The sequence below is a fragment of the Erithacus rubecula genome, assembly GCF_903797595.1.
Source record: "Erithacus rubecula genome assembly, chromosome: 24".
Taxonomy (NCBI): Eukaryota; Metazoa; Chordata; class Aves; order Passeriformes; family Muscicapidae; genus Erithacus; species Erithacus rubecula.
Genome location: NC_136676.1, coordinates 1512278 through 1527650, shown reverse-complemented (window position 1 = coordinate 1527650; position 15373 = coordinate 1512278). Strand labels below are relative to the sequence as shown.

The 15373-nt window shown below is 57.1% G+C and overlaps 3 protein-coding genes across 3 annotated transcripts; 1 reads left to right on the top strand and 2 right to left on the bottom strand.

Moving 5' to 3' along the window:
• Positions 1-757: 757 nt before the first annotated feature.
• Positions 758-8317, bottom strand: SLC66A1 (solute carrier family 66 member 1). The gene is made up of 8 exons (XM_079326205.1): positions 7933-8317; positions 7298-7485; positions 6282-6411; positions 5752-5839; positions 4635-4783; positions 2090-2182; positions 1599-1784; positions 758-1371 (listed from the first exon to the last, which is right to left on the bottom strand). Exons 2-8 carry the CDS (start codon positions 7465-7467, stop codon positions 1273-1275), a joined length of 915 nt encoding a protein of 304 aa, XP_079182331.1. The 5' UTR covers positions 7468-7485; positions 7933-8317; the 3' UTR covers positions 758-1272.
• A 183-nt stretch (positions 8318-8500) lies between these two features.
• Positions 8501-12432, top strand: AKR7A2 (aldo-keto reductase family 7 member A2). Its single transcript, XM_079326487.1, has 7 exons — positions 8501-8763; positions 9504-9691; positions 10195-10299; positions 10776-10872; positions 10970-11069; positions 11393-11522; positions 12021-12432. Exons 1-7 carry the CDS (start codon positions 8535-8537, stop codon positions 12180-12182), a joined length of 1011 nt encoding a protein of 336 aa, XP_079182613.1. The 5' UTR covers positions 8501-8534; the 3' UTR covers positions 12183-12432.
• A 399-nt stretch (positions 12433-12831) lies between these two features.
• Positions 12832-15328, bottom strand: MRTO4 (MRT4 homolog, ribosome maturation factor). Its single transcript, XM_079326488.1, has 8 exons — positions 15233-15328; positions 14872-14930; positions 14687-14790; positions 14518-14599; positions 14269-14336; positions 13795-13946; positions 13318-13394; positions 12832-13129 (listed from the first exon to the last, which is right to left on the bottom strand). Exons 1-8 carry the CDS (start codon positions 15258-15260, stop codon positions 12980-12982), a joined length of 720 nt encoding a protein of 239 aa, XP_079182614.1. The 5' UTR covers positions 15261-15328; the 3' UTR covers positions 12832-12979.
• Between the last annotated feature and the right edge of the window lie 45 nt (positions 15329-15373).

The window sequence follows — 15373 nt, the reverse complement described above, 5'->3', positions numbered from 1 at the left end:
GAGCAGTTGGAATCCCATTAATGTGAGATCCAGGCTGAGCTGTGGAAGCCTGGATTGATGTCCTCAGTGTGAGGACAAAGCAGAGTGACTTCCTTGGGAAGGACAAATGTCATGGACTGGCTGAGGAATCATGAATTAATGATAATGGAGCTAAAGCCACGATGCTGGAGAGGGGAAAAGGAAGCAAAAGGAAGAGCTGATAGCAGCTGCAGGAAAAGGAAAGCTCTTATTGTCACAAAGACAAGCTGTGATAGCTTTTCCTGAAGGGTCTCCAAGCTTTGGTTGGTTTTCATTTTCTCAGGGAGACTGAGCTGCCCATGCCCAGCAGGAGAGCTCAGCACACAGGAGGGAGCCTGGCTACACCTGCACTCCTTCCTCATGGGGACACAGCTTGTCCCAGAGCACCCCCTCCTTGCCTGGCCAAGGAACACTGTGCTGAGTGGGCACAAGAGGGAGATAAACCCATCAGTGCTGCAGATAAACTCAACAGTGCTGGGGATAAACTCATCAGGTTGAGAATAAAGTCATCAAGTTGATAAATTCACAGAGGAGAGAGGGCAGGAACTGAAAACCAGAGCAAGCAGAGGCAGCTCCTCCACTGGGGAACAGCAATGGAGCAACTTCCCTAATGAATCTGTGCAATTAAAACATGGGTGAGGCAAAAAATGAGAAGTCAGAGAAATGGGGCTGTGAGAATGATTAGGAAAGAGGCAGGAACTGCCAGGTAAAGCAGCAAAATGAAACCAAGGGAGGCAGGTTGGAAGGACATGTTTATAAAACATGATGGTTTTATGGGTGAGCTGTGATCATTAAAATAGGTGTGGACTGAACACTTTGGTTCTGCTGCTCCTTCCCCACTGGATCCAGCCCTGTGTCCCCAGAAGGAGCTCAGGGGGGGCTGTGAGGTCACAGGGTGCTGTGTCTGTGGCAGCTCTGTCATCCCTGTCCCCACATTTCTCAGCACCAAGCAAGTCCAGGTCACCCTCAGGAGATGCAGCAGTGACCAGGCTCAGCTGTGGGGCACGGGAGCAGCAAGAGCAGCTGAGGTATCCAAAAATTCCCTTTTATCCTGAAAGCATCATTGGTATCCAAGAGGCATGAGGTGTCCCAGCAGCATCCCCTGCTGCCCTGGCAGCACAAGGTGTCAGCCACAGGCTCAGGGCTCTTCTGCCAGGAGCCACCAGGATGGAGGGGCCAGTCTGCCCAGCCCTAAGGCCACCTTCCTCATGTCCATCCTCCTCCTCCTCCTCTCCTGGGGGGGAGGGCCCTCTGTCAGCTCTCTGGGCTCTGGCCCTGCTCCCCAAGCAGAGCATTCCTCTCCTCCAAGGCTCCAGGCTGTGCTTTCTGATATGCCAGGAACTGGAAGGAGATCTGGGCAGAGGTCAAGGCTCTGCACACTCACAGGGAGCATCTCAGGGATGCTCTGGGTGTCACCAGCCCCACATTGTGCCAGGAGAGGTGGGAACAGGACAAGGAGCTCAATGCAAACCAGGGGCTGAGGCCACAAATCCCGCAGGGAGCAGCAGCAGCCCACCCCTCCTGCCCAGCCCTGCCAGCTCCTGGGGCAGCAGGGGACCCCTCCCCAGGGCAAAGGATACAACCACATCGAGGGCCAGCACCCCCAGGCTGCCCACGAGCCAGGGCAGGTGGTGCAGGATGTAATCACCCTGGCCCTGGCCTGGCTCTGGGTTCTTCAGGAGCACACTGAGGCCATACAGGGAATTCCCCAGCATCACCAGGGCAAAGAGAGAGTAGGAGACCCCACTGGTGGATTTCCTCTTGTACTGGGAAAAGACAGAGCAGAGGAGCTACAACAGGATATTAATCATCCCCTCCCCCAGCTTTAAAAAAGAGAAGTGGTGACTCAATGCTGAGTCTTTTAGTTCCCCTTTGGTTTGTAAGTGAGACAAAATGAAAACCTCACCCTCCAAGTATTGGTAGGTCCCAAGATGGGGGGAAAGAAATAGTCCCTTATGGAATGGTGAGAGATGGGGCCTCTGAGCAGAGAGCAGAAAGGAGAACCCTGGGGAGAAAGGAGACTGCCAGCCCCTCAGAGGGAGGAGCCCCCAGTCCCAGGCTGGGCACTCACGTTGGTGCAGATCTGGGGCACTCGGGAGCACAGGTAGAGCACGGAGGAGACAGATCCAATGGTGAACCCAATGATCTCAGTCCTGGAGAAAGGCTGCAAGGCAGGGAGGGGACACAGCCAGGGACAGCCCGTGCTCAGAGCCTGGCACAGCCACACCTGGCACAGGCACAGCCAGCACAGCCACAGCCAGCACAGCCACAGCCAGGGACAGCCCATGCTCAGAGCCTGGCACAGCCACACCCGGCCCAGGCACAGCCAGCACAGCCACAGCCACAGCCAGCACAGCCACAGGCACACCCGGCACAGGCACAGCCACACCCAGCACAGCCACACCCAGCTCAGCCACAGCCACACCCAGCACAGCCACACCCAGCTCAGCCACACCCAGCTCAGCCACAGTCAGGGACAGCCCATGCTCAGAGCCTGGCACAGCCACACCCGGCCCAGGCACAGCCAGCACAGCCACAGCCACAGCCACAGCCAGCACAGCCACAGCCAGCACAGCCACAGGCACAGCCAGCACAGGCACAGCCACACCCAGCACAGCCACACCCAGCTCAGCCACAGCCACACCCAGCACAGCCACAGCCACACCCAGCACAGCCACAGCCAGGGACAGCCCATGCTCAGAGCCTGGCACAGCCACACCCAGCACAGCCACACCCGGCACAGCCACAGCCACACCCAGCACAGCCACAGCCAGGGACAGCCCATGCTCAGAGCCTGGCACAGCCACACCCAGCACAGCCACACCCAGCTCAGCCACAGGCACACCCGGCACAGCCACAGCCACACCCGGCACAGCCACAGCCACACCCAGCACAGCCACAGCCACAGCCGGCACAGCCACAGCCACAGCCCAGCCACAACCACAGCCACACCCAGAACAGCCACAGCCACACCCGGCACAGGCACACCCGGCACAGCCACAGCCACACCCAGCACAGCCACAGGCACACCCGGCACAGGCACACCCAGCTCAGCCACACCCAGCTCAGCCACACCCAGCTCAGCCACAGCCAGGGACAGCCCGTGCTCAGAGCCTGGCACAGCCACACCCGGCCCAGGCACAGCCAGCACAGCCACAGCCACAGCCAGCACAGCCACAGGCACACCCGGCACAGGCACAGCCACACCCAGCACAGCCACACCCAGCTCAGCCACAGCCACACCCAGCACAGCCACACCCAGCTCAGCCACACCCAGCTCAGCCACAGTCAGGGACAGCCCATGCTCAGAGCCTGGCACAGCCACACCCGGCCCAGGCACAGCCAGCACAGCCACAGCCACAGCCACAGCCAGCACAGCCACAGCCAGCACAGCCACAGCCAGCACAGCCACAGGCACAGCCAGCACAGGCACAGCCACACCCAGCACAGCCACACCCAGCTCAGCCACAGCCACACCCAGCACAGCCACAGCCACAGCCGGCACAGGCACAGCCACAGCCCAGCCACAACCACAGCCACACCCAGAACAGCCACAGCCACACCCGGCACAGGCACACCCGGCACAGCCACAGCCACACCCGGCACAGCCACAGCCACACCCAGCACAGGCACAGCCACACCCAGCACAGCCACACCCGGCACAGCCACAGCCACACCCGGCACAGCCACAGCCACACCCGGCACAGGCACAGCCACAGCCCAGCCACAACCACAGCCACACCCAGAACAGCCACACCCACACCCGGCACAGGCACACCCGGCACAGGCACACCCGGCACAGGCACAGCCACACCCGGCACAGGCACAGCCACAGCCCAGCCACAACCACAGCCACACCCAGCACAGGCACAGCCACGCCCAGCCACAGCCACGCCCAGCCACAGCCACGCCCAGCCACAGCCACACCCAGCCCAGCCCCCATGTGCCCGGTTCCCCCCTCTGACAGCCCCTGGGAATCACAGCTGATAATTTTATTTCACTTTGCCACAGCCAAATACCCAGAGCAATCTGTTATAATGGGAACTGGCTTTATTTGCATTGCCCAGAGAGGTTCTTTTCTATTGCCAGAGCAAAACTATTTTGCAAACCTAACTTTCAGTTTCAGCCAAGTGAGTTACCTTGCTGCACTTTCTTGCTTGATTTTCAATAATATAGATAAACATGGAGAATTGGAAAAATAATTAAAGAGGAGAAGTCTTTCAAATTTCCTGAAAACAGGAACCACATTTTTTTGGAGACTGTCCATGCTATGCAGCTGCCTGGGATAAAGTCTGTTTGCACACAGATGTGGGAAATGTGAGGTTTTCTGACTCTTGAGCAGGCTCATAAAAGTGCTTGAAGTTTGAAATTAAAATGCCCTGAAATGTCTGAAATCTTGCAGCAAATTTTGGAGGAATCTTTGGAAAAGTTCTCTTCCCAGTGTCACCTTCCTAGACTGTAACAGTCTCCTGGAGAACAATTTAGTCCTAAAACAGGAACAGTCCCTAACCCCAAAACCCTGGTGGGGTCCAGGGTGCATTTTTGGGATCCCAGCATGCAGCAGGACATCCCCAAGCAGAGTCTATCCCATATCCCAGATTTAGGAGCTGGCTCACCTTTGGTCCAAGCTCATCCCCAGGAACTGAGAGCAGAGATCTCCCTCTGAAGGTTGTTGGATCCCCAGTGCTGGCACTGCCCAGGAGGCAGAGGCTGGACAGGGACCCCACAGAAAGGAACACAAAGGCTGCATTGATGGCAGCAGGGACTGCAGGGAGTCACACAGAGCCTGGTTAGGGAGAACCCAGAAACCCCTGAGAGCCCCAGGGGTGCCAGGACCCTCTGGGGTGAAGAACCCTCCAAATGTGCCTTATCTCCCCAAGGGATGGGGCAGTGGCTGCTGTGGGTGACTGATGTGATTTATTTTCCAGTGATAAGGTACTTTGTACCTTATCAGGGAGGAAACTGCTTCTATCTTGGTTTCTTTGGGTTTAGGGCTCTTAAAAATCAACCCCACTAGAAGATTTCACTGTCTTAAGTCACTTTCAAATCCCTGCCACAGTAAGCTCTGCTGTGGCTTATTTGTTAGCAGTAATTTATTATTTTTCAGTAATTTTTAGTGATTATATACAGTAAATAAGCTCTCCAGCTTAACAAAACTATGTATCTGATGGGTCAAATACCAATTGGCCAATAACTTCTCATGTCTTTACCCAGTTAAATAATTATCCCAGTCCCAATGAGCCAGCTTGGGGCTCAGCAGTGCTGGAAAGGGGATTTTCTCTGTTTTCTCTGACTGTTTAAACCTGCAGGAACTGCTCAGGTTCCCTTTTCACTCCAGTTGAACAGGCAAGAACTTGCCTGTCAAGGCTGGAGCACTGATGCTGAAACTGTTGGAAAAGTTCCCTTTCCCTCCCAGGACTGCCTGAGTCAGGAACTCTGAAGGCAAAGTCACCACAGAACCGTGGGGGGTTTATTTATTTCTGTGCCCAGTGAGGCTCACAGGGGGTTGTTTTAAACCTGGACACCAGAGGGGAGGGAGGGGGTTGCAGGGCCCCAGGCTCAACCTGTACTGTTTGTTGGCTTTGGCTCTCCTAGGGGCTCAAAAAACCCAACCCAGCAATCAATAAGAGATATGGAATAACTGAGTCTGGAATGTCCCCAGGCTCCCTGGAAATCCCCCCTATTGTTCGCAGTGCCCAGGGGAGCAGAGGCCCCACCCCTGCCCCAACTCACAGGCTCTGCCCCTGTTCTTCAGCCGGTAGTAGCAGTAGAGGGAGAGCATGGCCAGATCTGCCAGCACGTAGTAAATGGCCGTGTACACCTGTGGGGAGGGGACGTGCTGGGGACACACCCGCGGGGACCTGGGGGGGCTGGGATGGTCCCACAGGGCTGCTCCCTGCTCTCCACGTGTCCCTGGGGGAGAGGGAAGTGTGCTGCGGTGGAGAAGGGAACAGCCCCAGAGGGAGGGAAAGGAGTAACAAGGGGGGTGAAGAAGGGACCACCCCTGAGAGAGAAAGGAAAACAACAAGAGGTGAAAAAGGGAGCATCCCCAGGAAGGAAGAAGGGAGCATCCCTGGGAAAGAATGGATCACACCCAGGGGGATAAAGGGAGCTAGCCCAGGATGGGAGAGGGGAGCATTTCTGGGGGTAAGGAGGGAGCATCCTGGGCAGTTTGGGGCTGTAGCTCCCAGTGCTGGATAAAGCAGCTCCCAGCTCCTCCCTCTGCCCCGGTGGGTGTTTGGGAGCCAGCCCGGCCCCGGTACCTGCAGGGGCAGCTGATCAGCCAGGAAGGAGCCGATGAGGTTGAGGAGATCTCCGCCCAGCCATCCCAGCAGGAAATAGATGGAGAGAGCCTGGTCCATGATGCCCGTTCTGCAGGCCTGGTAAAACTGCCTGCAGAGCATTGGGCAGAGGCACAAACATCACCCTCAGCTGCTTCAGCGCTACTGGGAGCCATCCCCAGGATTGCTGTGGGTCCCAAAGCAGTCCCGGCAGGAAAAGCAAGGCCACGCGCTGCCCTGGCCCCAGCGGTGCTCGCCGAGTGCCCTGCGGGAGGAGCAGGGAAGATGATCCCAGCTGCCGGATCCTCCCCTCCGGTTGCGAAACAGCCGTGACCCCTCACGTGCCCCTCTGGCACCCTGGTGTCAGCACTTGCAGGCACCCCGGGGACATTCCAGGGGACATTCCAGGGGACAGGATGAGCTGTCCCGCCGGCCCTGCACGTACCTGACGTGGGACATTGCGGCTGCCGGGCACAGCAACAACAGCACGGCCACGGCCGAGCCGCTGGGGCTGCGCTGCTGCTGCCCTCAGCACAAACCTGCCGAGCCCTCGCTGCTGCTGCCGGGGGCACTTATAATCATTCTGGCAATTCTGCCATCCCGGGAAGGGCTGCCCGGGATCTGGGCGCGATACTCTGGGATTTGAGGGGCGATACTCCGGGATCTGGGAGCGATACTCTGGGACTGGGGGGCGATACTCTGGGATCGGGGGGCGATACTCTGGGATCGGGGGGCGATACTCTGGGATTTGGGGGGCGATACTCTGGGATTGCGGGGCGATACTCCGGGATTTGGGGGACGATATTCCGGGACTGGGGGGTCGTGACCGGGGATCTGGGAGTGGTGCCCAGGGATCCGGGAGCAGGACTCAGGGATGTGGGGGTGACACCCAGGGAATTAGGAGCTGTGCCCAGGGATTTAGGGGCGATACTCCTGGATTTGGGAGCAGTGCCCTGGGATTTAGGGGCGATACTCCGGGTTTTGGGGGCGATACTCACGGGAAGGCTGCAGCGATGAAGCAGCCGATGGAGCCCAGCCCCAGGACGATGCTGGCGACATCGCGGCTGTCCTGGGCACACTCATTGAACACATCCATGATCCAGCGGGACCCATTGGGACAATCAGAGAGATTCCCAAGGGGGAGACCCCTCCAGCGCCGCGCAGCCATGGAAGCGCTGGGGTAACACTGGGGAAAAGGAAAAAACACCGGAAAATTTAATAACACTGGGGAACGACTGATCTGTGCGAGGGACGGGGCTGGGGCTTCTCCGGGCGCTGGCTCGCGTTAGAAAAATGGATTATTAGTGGATAATACACCTATATTGGCCTCGGTTCTGCTGCCAGCCTAGCAGGGTTTGGCCTCAAATGAGAAACAGAAAAAGTGAAAGAAGAAATAAAGAAGAAATAAAGAAGAAATAATAAAGAAAAAAGGAGAAAAAGAAGGGGGGAAGGGGAAAAGGAAAGAAAAAAAAAACAGGAAGAGAAAAAAAAAACAAAATGAAAAAAAAGAAAATAAAAGGGGGAAAGGGAAAAATTAAGAAAAAATGAAGAAAAAAATGGAGAAGAAGAAAAGAAGGAGAAGGAAAAAAAGCAGGGAGGAAAACAAATAAAAGAAGCCGAAACCCAACCCAACCTGTCCTCGCAGCACTGCCACTCGCCTCCTCACCGACGCGGCTCGGAACTTTATTTTTCCTTGAAAACCCGCTCTTTTCGAAACTGGGGCTGGTTTTTTTCGCGAATCCACAACTCCTCAGACACCCGCCGGGTTTCCTTCGCCGCTGTCCCAAACCCTACCCAGTTTCCTCTGCTGTTCTCGCCAATCCTGGCGGGTTTCCTTTAACGCCGTCCCAAATCGCCGCTCTCCCCAGTCCTGCCGCTGTCTCCCACAGACCCGCAGCAGCGAACTCAGCGAGCTTTTTCACAAAGCGGCTGCTTTTGCCCCGCTCCCCGCGGGCTCCCGGCGCCGCTTTTCCCGGAGTTGCCGGTTCCCCCCGCGCTCGGGGCGCTCGGGGCCGTGAGGGGCCGGGCGGGACGGGGCGGGGCGGGGCCGTGAGGGGCGGGGCCGGGCGGGACGGGGCGGGGCGGGGCCGTGAGGGGCGGGGCCGGGCGGGACGGGGCGGGGCGGGGCCGTGAGGGGCGGGGCGGGGCGGGGCCGTGAGGGGCCGGGCCGGGCGGGGCCGTGAGGGGCGGGGCGGGGCCGTGAGGGGCCGGGCGGGGCGGGGCCGCGCAGGCGCGATGGCGGCGCGGGCAGCGATGGCGGCACGGACGGCGGGCGGCGGGGCCCGGCCCGCGGTGGTGCTGGGCGCGATGGAGATGGGCCGGCGAGCCGGGCCCGAGGCGAGCGCTGAACTGCTACGAGCCTTCCTGCGCCGCCGCTACCGCCTCCTCGACACCGCCTTCATGTACGCGGGCGGAGAGTCCGAGCGCATCCTGGGCGCGCTGCTGGCCGGCGGCACCGAGCCCGGTACGGCGGCGGCGGAGGGCGCGCTGCCCGCGGGGGACAGGGGCTGCCTCGGGTCCCGTGTGTGGGGAGAAGGGACCCCTCTGCCAGGCTGGCTCTGGCCTTGAGGAGGAGGGACTTGGCCAGGGCTCGTTCTGTGAGGAGAAGGGTCTTTCCCGAGGAGGATTTCCTTGAGGAGAGGGGCCTTGATGGGAACCCTGCCCTGAGGAGAGGGTTCTTCCTTGAGAAGGATCTTCTCTGAGGAGAGGGTCTCGTCTCTTCTGCCAGGCTGACACTGTCCTTGAGGAGAAGAGACTTGGCCAGGACTCCTTCCTTGTTAGGCTAATGCCGTCCCTGAGAAGACTTCCCTGAGGAGATGGGACTTCCCTGGGGAAGGAGAAGGAGAAGGCTCTTCCCTGCCAGTCTGAGGCTGTCCCCAGGGACAAGGCTGTCCCCCGGGGTCCATTCCCTGAGGAGAGGGATCTTCCCTGCCTGGCTAACTCCTTGAGAAAAAGGATTTGCCCCAGGCTCATCCCTTTAGGACAAGAGTTTCCCTGCCAGGCTGATGCCGTGCCTGAGGGGAAGGGACCCTGTACAAGTGCTGACCCCCAGACCTTGAGGGGCAAACCTTCCCTGCCAGGCTGAGGGGATTCCTGAGGAGAGGCACCTTCCCTGAAACACCTCAAACACTTGGCTTATGTCCCTTTTCCCCACTGCCCTCCTCAAGGTGGAAACATCCAGCTCATTCCTTCTCTCTCTGCCAGTGGAAGTGGCCACCAAGGCCAACCCGTGGGACGGGAAGACGCTGAAGGCGGAGAGCGTGCGCTCGCAGCTGGACACGTCCCTGCAGAGGCTGCAGAGAACGAGTGTGGAGCTCTTCTACCTGCACGCTCCTGACCACGGCACCCCGGTGGAGGAGACCCTGCGTGCCTGCAATGAGCTGCACAGAGAGGTGAAAGTGCAGAGTCATGGACAATCCTGGATTCTCACTGTGTTTTTTAAACCAGGGGTGCTGCTTGTGCCCATCTGCAGCGCTGGGTTTGTGCAGTTCTGGGAAGAGGAGACAGAGCCCAGGGCAGAGCTGAGCTGCTGCTGCTCTTTGTGTGCTCATGTGATGCACTTTGTTCCCAGGAGCTCTTGGAACATCTGAACTTTGCTTTCAGCCCTGTTAACAGTCTGGGCTAAGATTAGTGCTGATAATGAGTAAAGAATTCCTGAGTTTTGTATGCCTGTATATCCATTTAAACTAGAAGGTTTGAATTCCAAGTGAACAGAAAATTGAGAATATTTTTGTTATGTCTTAGTAATTCATAGTCTGTCAGAAAAGGTGGACAAGAATTAACCCTTCTGGACTAAAATTTAGTGATTGTCCTTTTCACTGTACCTATCTTGTACTGTTGGGGTCCAGATGAACTTTGAAACACTGGAACTGAATTCCCTTTTATTCCTCTGCAGGGGAAGTTTAAAGAGCTTGGCCTGTCAAATTATGCTGCGTGGGAGGTGGCAGAAATCTGCACCCTCTGCAAGTACAACAACTGGGTGATGCCAACTGTGTACCAGGTGAGGGAGGGGGAAGCTTGGATTTGGACTCCCCCAATGTAGGACCTGCCCCAGTGTGCCAGATATAAACAGAAAGAAGCTGCTGCACTTAGTCTGGGAAGTCACAGAGTCACTGAGGTTGGAAAAGACCTTCAGTCCCACCTTGTCACCCAGCCCACATCCTTGGACTCCTCCAGGGATGGGGACTCCAAAACCTCCCTTGGCAGCCCCTTCCAAAGCCTGACCACCCTTTCTGTGAGGAAATTCAGGAAGCTGAGCTGAGCTCAGAAACAGCTCAGTGTGTTCATTGCTGCAGTCGGCAACTCCCCTGGCATGGAACTGAAATGATTTGCAGTCCTTCAGCGAGTCTGTTCTTTAGCAAATCCTGTCCTTGTGTGACCTGCAGCTGCTCTCTGGGGTGGTATTGCCAGGGAAGGGTGGCAGAGGATGGCTGCTGTGCCCTGAGCTCTGTTTGAGGCTGTCTCCCTCCCCTGCAGGGAATGTACAACGCCACCACTCGCCAGGTGGAGACCGAGCTGTTCCCCTGCCTGAGGCACTTCGGGCTGCGCTTCTACGCCTACAACCCTCTGGCAGGTACAGGGGCAAGGCCAGGCTTTGGGACACAACCCTCTGGAATGGGGGCTCTGCAGAGCCAGCCCAATCCCAAAGCTGCTGCTCCCTTCCACCCCAGGGGGGCTGCTGACCGGCAAGTACAAGTACGAGGACAAAGACACGCGCCAGCCCACTGGGAGATTTTTTGGGAATGACTGGGCTCAGGCCTACAGGGACAGGTATGTCCTGAGCTGATAGATGAGCAGGAATGGCTGCATTTTAAATAAACACTCTAATAGTGTTTAGTTCTAATAGCTGAGAGGAAGCAGAATTGACCAAAGCTTGGGATTATGTCAGCACATGTGGCTGGGGCTGTGGTGTATGACTGAGTTCTGCAGGCTGGTTTTTAGGGTCAGCTTCCTCCCAGCTCCCAAGGCAGATTGCAGAAATCCTCAGAGGCTATGAAGACTTGTATGAGGCTTCCTGAAAGCCTTTGGATTGGAATACAGATGTACCACTGACTAGAGGTCCCAAGGGCATTAACAGTGATTTTTGTTGGCAGGTACTGGAAAAAACACAATTTTGATGGAATTGCACTGGTAGAAAAAGCTCTGAAAGAGGCTTATGGCTCCACTGCACCCAGCCTGGCATCTGCTGCACTGCGCTGGCTCTACAACCACTCCAAACTGCAGGTGAGAGCTCGACCTGGGCACTGCTGCCATGGCTCACAAACAGGGAAATGTCACTGTGGGTGTCTTTGAATCCTGTGGGATTGTGGCATCCCAAAGTTAATATTGCTGTACACTGCCAGGCAGCAGGAGTGAGGCAGCTCTGCCTTTTCCCATGTGGTCAGAACTGGAAGCTTCAATTGGAAGATTTTAGGTGCCAGTTACTGAGGTCTTGGCTTCCCATGCACTCAGCTTCCCTGCAAGAGACCTTTTGCTGGACTAGGAAATATTTAATACTCCTGATGTCCTCTAAATGTTTCTGTAGCCCATCATAAAGTAGGATTTGGCAGCTTATGAGGATTTGGAGTGACTTGGGGATGTCCTGGCCTACTGAGCAGGATTTGTGGTGTCAGTTGCTTAATTCCTGGATGTTCTTAAGAAAAGAAACTTTGTTTGACCCACAGTGGCTTGGGAGGTGAACTTTCTCTTTTGGGATCAGCAACACCTCCCATCTGTTCCCAGGGTTCTCTTGGAGATGCAGTGATCATTGGGATGTCCAACTTGGAGCAGCTGGAGCAGAACCTGGACTACAGCGAGGAGGGTCCCCTGCTGCCGGCCGTGGTGCAGGCGTTCGACGAGGCCTGGAACCTGAGCGCACACGACTGCCCCAACTACTTCCGCTAGGGAGCGCAGGGACAGCGCCGCGCCCCGCCGCGGTACCGCCCTCCCCGCCAGCGCCGGGGGGCTGCGGCTCCCTCCTCATCAATGAAGCTTTGTAGGATCCACACCCGTGCCTTGCTCCTCCCTCCTGGCTCCCCCAGCACAGCCTGTGATTCGGGATGCAGCTGATCAGGAAAATGAACACGGTGACGAGGTGAAGGCCCCTGTTGTGCTTTAATGTGAAATTTTAAATAATTACATACAAGAATAAAACTTTCTAGTGCAGACCCCATGTCTGACCTGTACCTGGAACCTGGCATCTCTTTGGCAGCACTTGGGGACCTGGAATCACAGAATTTCAGGATAATTTGGGTTGGACAGTGCTTAAATCTTATCTTGTTCCACCCCCTGCTGTGGGCAGAGACATCTTCCACTATCCCAGGGTGCTCCAAGCCCCATCCAGCCTGGCCTTGGACACTGCCAGGGATACAAAGTCCCAACGATTGAGCTAAATATCTTCTGTGTCAGAATAACAAACCCTCAGCATCTTTCCCTTTGTGCTATATCCAAGTTCCATTACATTTACACACTTTCTTCCCAGTTTTCATGTTTGAGCTGGCACTTCCTCAGATCCCAGGATACACCAACAGTAACAGGCACAGCAACAACCACCTGAAGTTTCACATAGATATTTATATAAATATAAAAAAAGCATAGTTAGGTCATTGTGTATGAAGATCATCCCAATCCAGGTGCACCCAGGGAAGGGAAATGTCCTCCTCTTTTTGTCCCTAAAATAGAACTGTCTGGTGTCCAAGCTGTTAGTCCTCATTGCTGCCATCACCATCATCCTCCTCCTCTTCCTCCTCCTCTGCTGTGTCTTCCACGAGCTTCTGGAAGTCTCCAGTCTCAGAATTCCACAGGAACTTCATGGTGACTTTAAACTCTGCCATCTCATAGCCAAAGAGTTTCTAGGAGAGAATACAAATCTATTCCTGCTTTCCTGTCTCTGTGCCCAGCCTAGCAAAACAAGTGAATTCTGCTCCCAGGTGGGAAGTGGAGCAAAGCAGGAACCAAAATAATGGCTGCTAAGTTTTAAGAGTTGTGTTAATTAATTATTAGTCATTTTGTGTCAGGAATCATGGCTGTTGTTACTCACCAGCACACGGGCCTGTTCTGGGGTGAGAACATCTCCTTCCTTGCACACTTCATAATCCGAAAGCAGCGTCACCACCCCTGCAGAGCAAAGGCCCTGGAAATAGGATCCCAGGCACTGGGAACTCCCCTGGAATGGGGGCCAGAGCCAGGACTCCCTCCAACACCACCCACTGGAGCTCACACCTTCCCATGTAGTATCAGTGCACAGGAGATGGGTGAGATCAGATCACCTGGTTCCTGAGAGGGTTAATCTGAGCTGTTCCCACTGGAAAAGCATTGTGGAGAAATCTGGGGGTTTTACTCAGCCTTTGACACGAGGCTGGGAACAGCAGCACAAGGACATAAGGAGTTCTACCCCAGCCCAGCAGGAAGAAAGTTGTGCCTCAGCTCTTCTAAAGCCTGCTCTGTATTTACCACTGTCCAAAGGAGATGCCAGCTGCACAGACAGAGCCTGGAGCTGACCCCCCTGCTGCTGTACCTTTCTTCAGGGCCGTGGGCAGCCCCAGCTGCCGCAGCTGTGGCTCCATGGAGTGGGGGAACTGCTGCAGGGGCCCCGTGTCCAGGCTCACCCCGTACGGCGCCCTGTTCCCAGCACGGGCAAAGTCCAGCTCCCGGAACCTGGAGAACCACCTGGCACACAGAGGGGCAACAACAGCTTCAGCTGGGGGAGGAACAGCCCTGGCCTCAGACAGGGACTGGGCACAGCCTGCCCTAGGATCTGGTGGTATTCAGAGAGGTTGTGGCTGCCCCTGGATGCCTGGAAGTGTCCAAGGGGTGGAATGAGATGAGCTTTAAGGTCCCTCCCAACCAAACCCTTCCATGATTCTGCCCTGCTGTTGCAGAAATGGCTGACTAAGAGTGGAAAAGGCCCATAAGATCATCCCTGCTTTGAGGGAAGCAGCAGGGAGTGTTGGGATTTTGTACAGAAAGGCTGTGCCAGACCGGTACTCACTCATCCACCTCGTCCCTGGTGCGGTTGGTGAAGAGGAGCCCCACCTCCCCTCTCAGGTGTTTGCTGACCTGCAAGAAAGGAGCATCTCTGGGGACTGGGGAGCACCAGGGACTCACCTGCACGGGCTCAGCCCTGCACAGCTCCACTCACAGCTCACCCTTCGTGGCAGGGCATGGCTGGATTCAGTTAAACACCCGCAGCATGGTGACCCCAGGATGTGGGACACACCAGGGGAAGCCCAGCAGGTACCTTGTGCAGGTTCTCCTTGTACTCGCTGCTCGGCTCCCGGCCCAGTGCCACCATCATCACCTTGTTCTTGCCGAAGAAGATCCTGCCCAGGAGCAGCAGGAGGGGGAGGAGACGTCAGGAGGAGCTGATCCCCCTGGGCGTCCCCCAGCCTGCACCACCCCCTGCCCACCTGCTGTGCTTCCAGGCGTTCCGCACATCCTTCAGCTTGTTGTTCCTCATGTTGGCCACGGAGAAGACGAAGATGTACTTGTAGGTGTCCACACAGCGCCGCAGCTGCGGGGGAGGCGTTACCGGGAGCGGGACGGGCACGGGGGGACCGGGCGGGAGAGGGGAGAGGGGCCGGGCCAGACTCACCTCGGCGATCAGCGCCTGCTTGGCCTCCAGCCCCTTGCGGGGCGTCCGCGTCAGGGACACTGCGGGGAGCGAGCGGAGTCAGGAGGGACGGGATGGAGGTGGGAATGAGAGATGGGCAACGAGGCCAGAGTGGGGAACGGCGATAGGGATCGGGCAAGGGACAAGAGACAGGGAAGGGGACGGGGAGAGGGAAGAGGGCGTGTGGGGTCGAGAAATGAGAAAACGACGGGGACAGGAATAGGGAAGGGGGCGATGGAGGATGGGATGGAGGAATGGGAAAGCAATGGAGTAGGGGGCAGGAATAGCGGTGGGGAGAGGGATGTGCCCGGGCAGTGTCCGGGATTCGGGGTCCCGCTCCCACCTTTGCGGTCCCGCTTCGACTTGGGCATGGTTCCGCCGTGCTCCGAGGCCCCCGCGCCGCGCGCGGGCTGCCGGGAGCGGCCGGGGCTGCCCCGAGCGCTGCCTGCGCGCTCCCCGCGGCGCTGACTCCCTCTCCCCGCGC

Excerpts from the sequence above, each read along its gene's own strand:
- SLC66A1 (XM_079326205.1), bottom strand. The coding sequence starts at position 7,467 with ATGGCTGCGCGGCGCTGGAGGGGTCTCCCCCTTGGGAATCTCTCTGAT. Across the intron at positions 5,840-6,281 it reads CTGATCAGCTGCCCCTGCAG|GTGTACACGGCCATTTACTA; the intron begins GTACCGGGGCCG and ends CCCTCCCCACAG. Across the intron at positions 1,372-1,598 it reads TGCTGGCCCTCGATGTGGTT|ATCTCCTTCCAGTTCCTGGC; the intron begins GTATCCTTTGCC and ends ACCTCTGCCCAG.
- MRTO4 (XM_079326488.1), bottom strand. The coding sequence starts at position 15,260 with ATGCCCAAGTCGAAGCGGGACCGCAAAG. Across the intron at positions 14,600-14,686 it reads AACGCCTGGAAGCACAGCAG|GATCTTCTTCGGCAAGAACA; the intron begins GTGGGCAGGGGG and ends GCTCCTGGGCAG. Across the intron at positions 13,130-13,317 it reads CAGAACAGGCCCGTGTGCTG|AAACTCTTTGGCTATGAGAT; the intron begins GTGAGTAACAAC and ends ATTCTCTCCTAG.
- AKR7A2 (XM_079326487.1), top strand. The coding sequence starts at position 8,535 with ATGGCGGCGCGGGCAGCGATGGCGGCACGGACGGCGGGCGGCGGGGCC. Across the intron at positions 10,300-10,775 it reads TGATGCCAACTGTGTACCAG|GGAATGTACAACGCCACCAC; the intron begins GTGAGGGAGGGG and ends CCTCCCCTGCAG. Across the intron at positions 11,070-11,392 it reads GCTCAGGCCTACAGGGACAG|GTACTGGAAAAAACACAATT; the intron begins GTATGTCCTGAG and ends TTTTGTTGGCAG.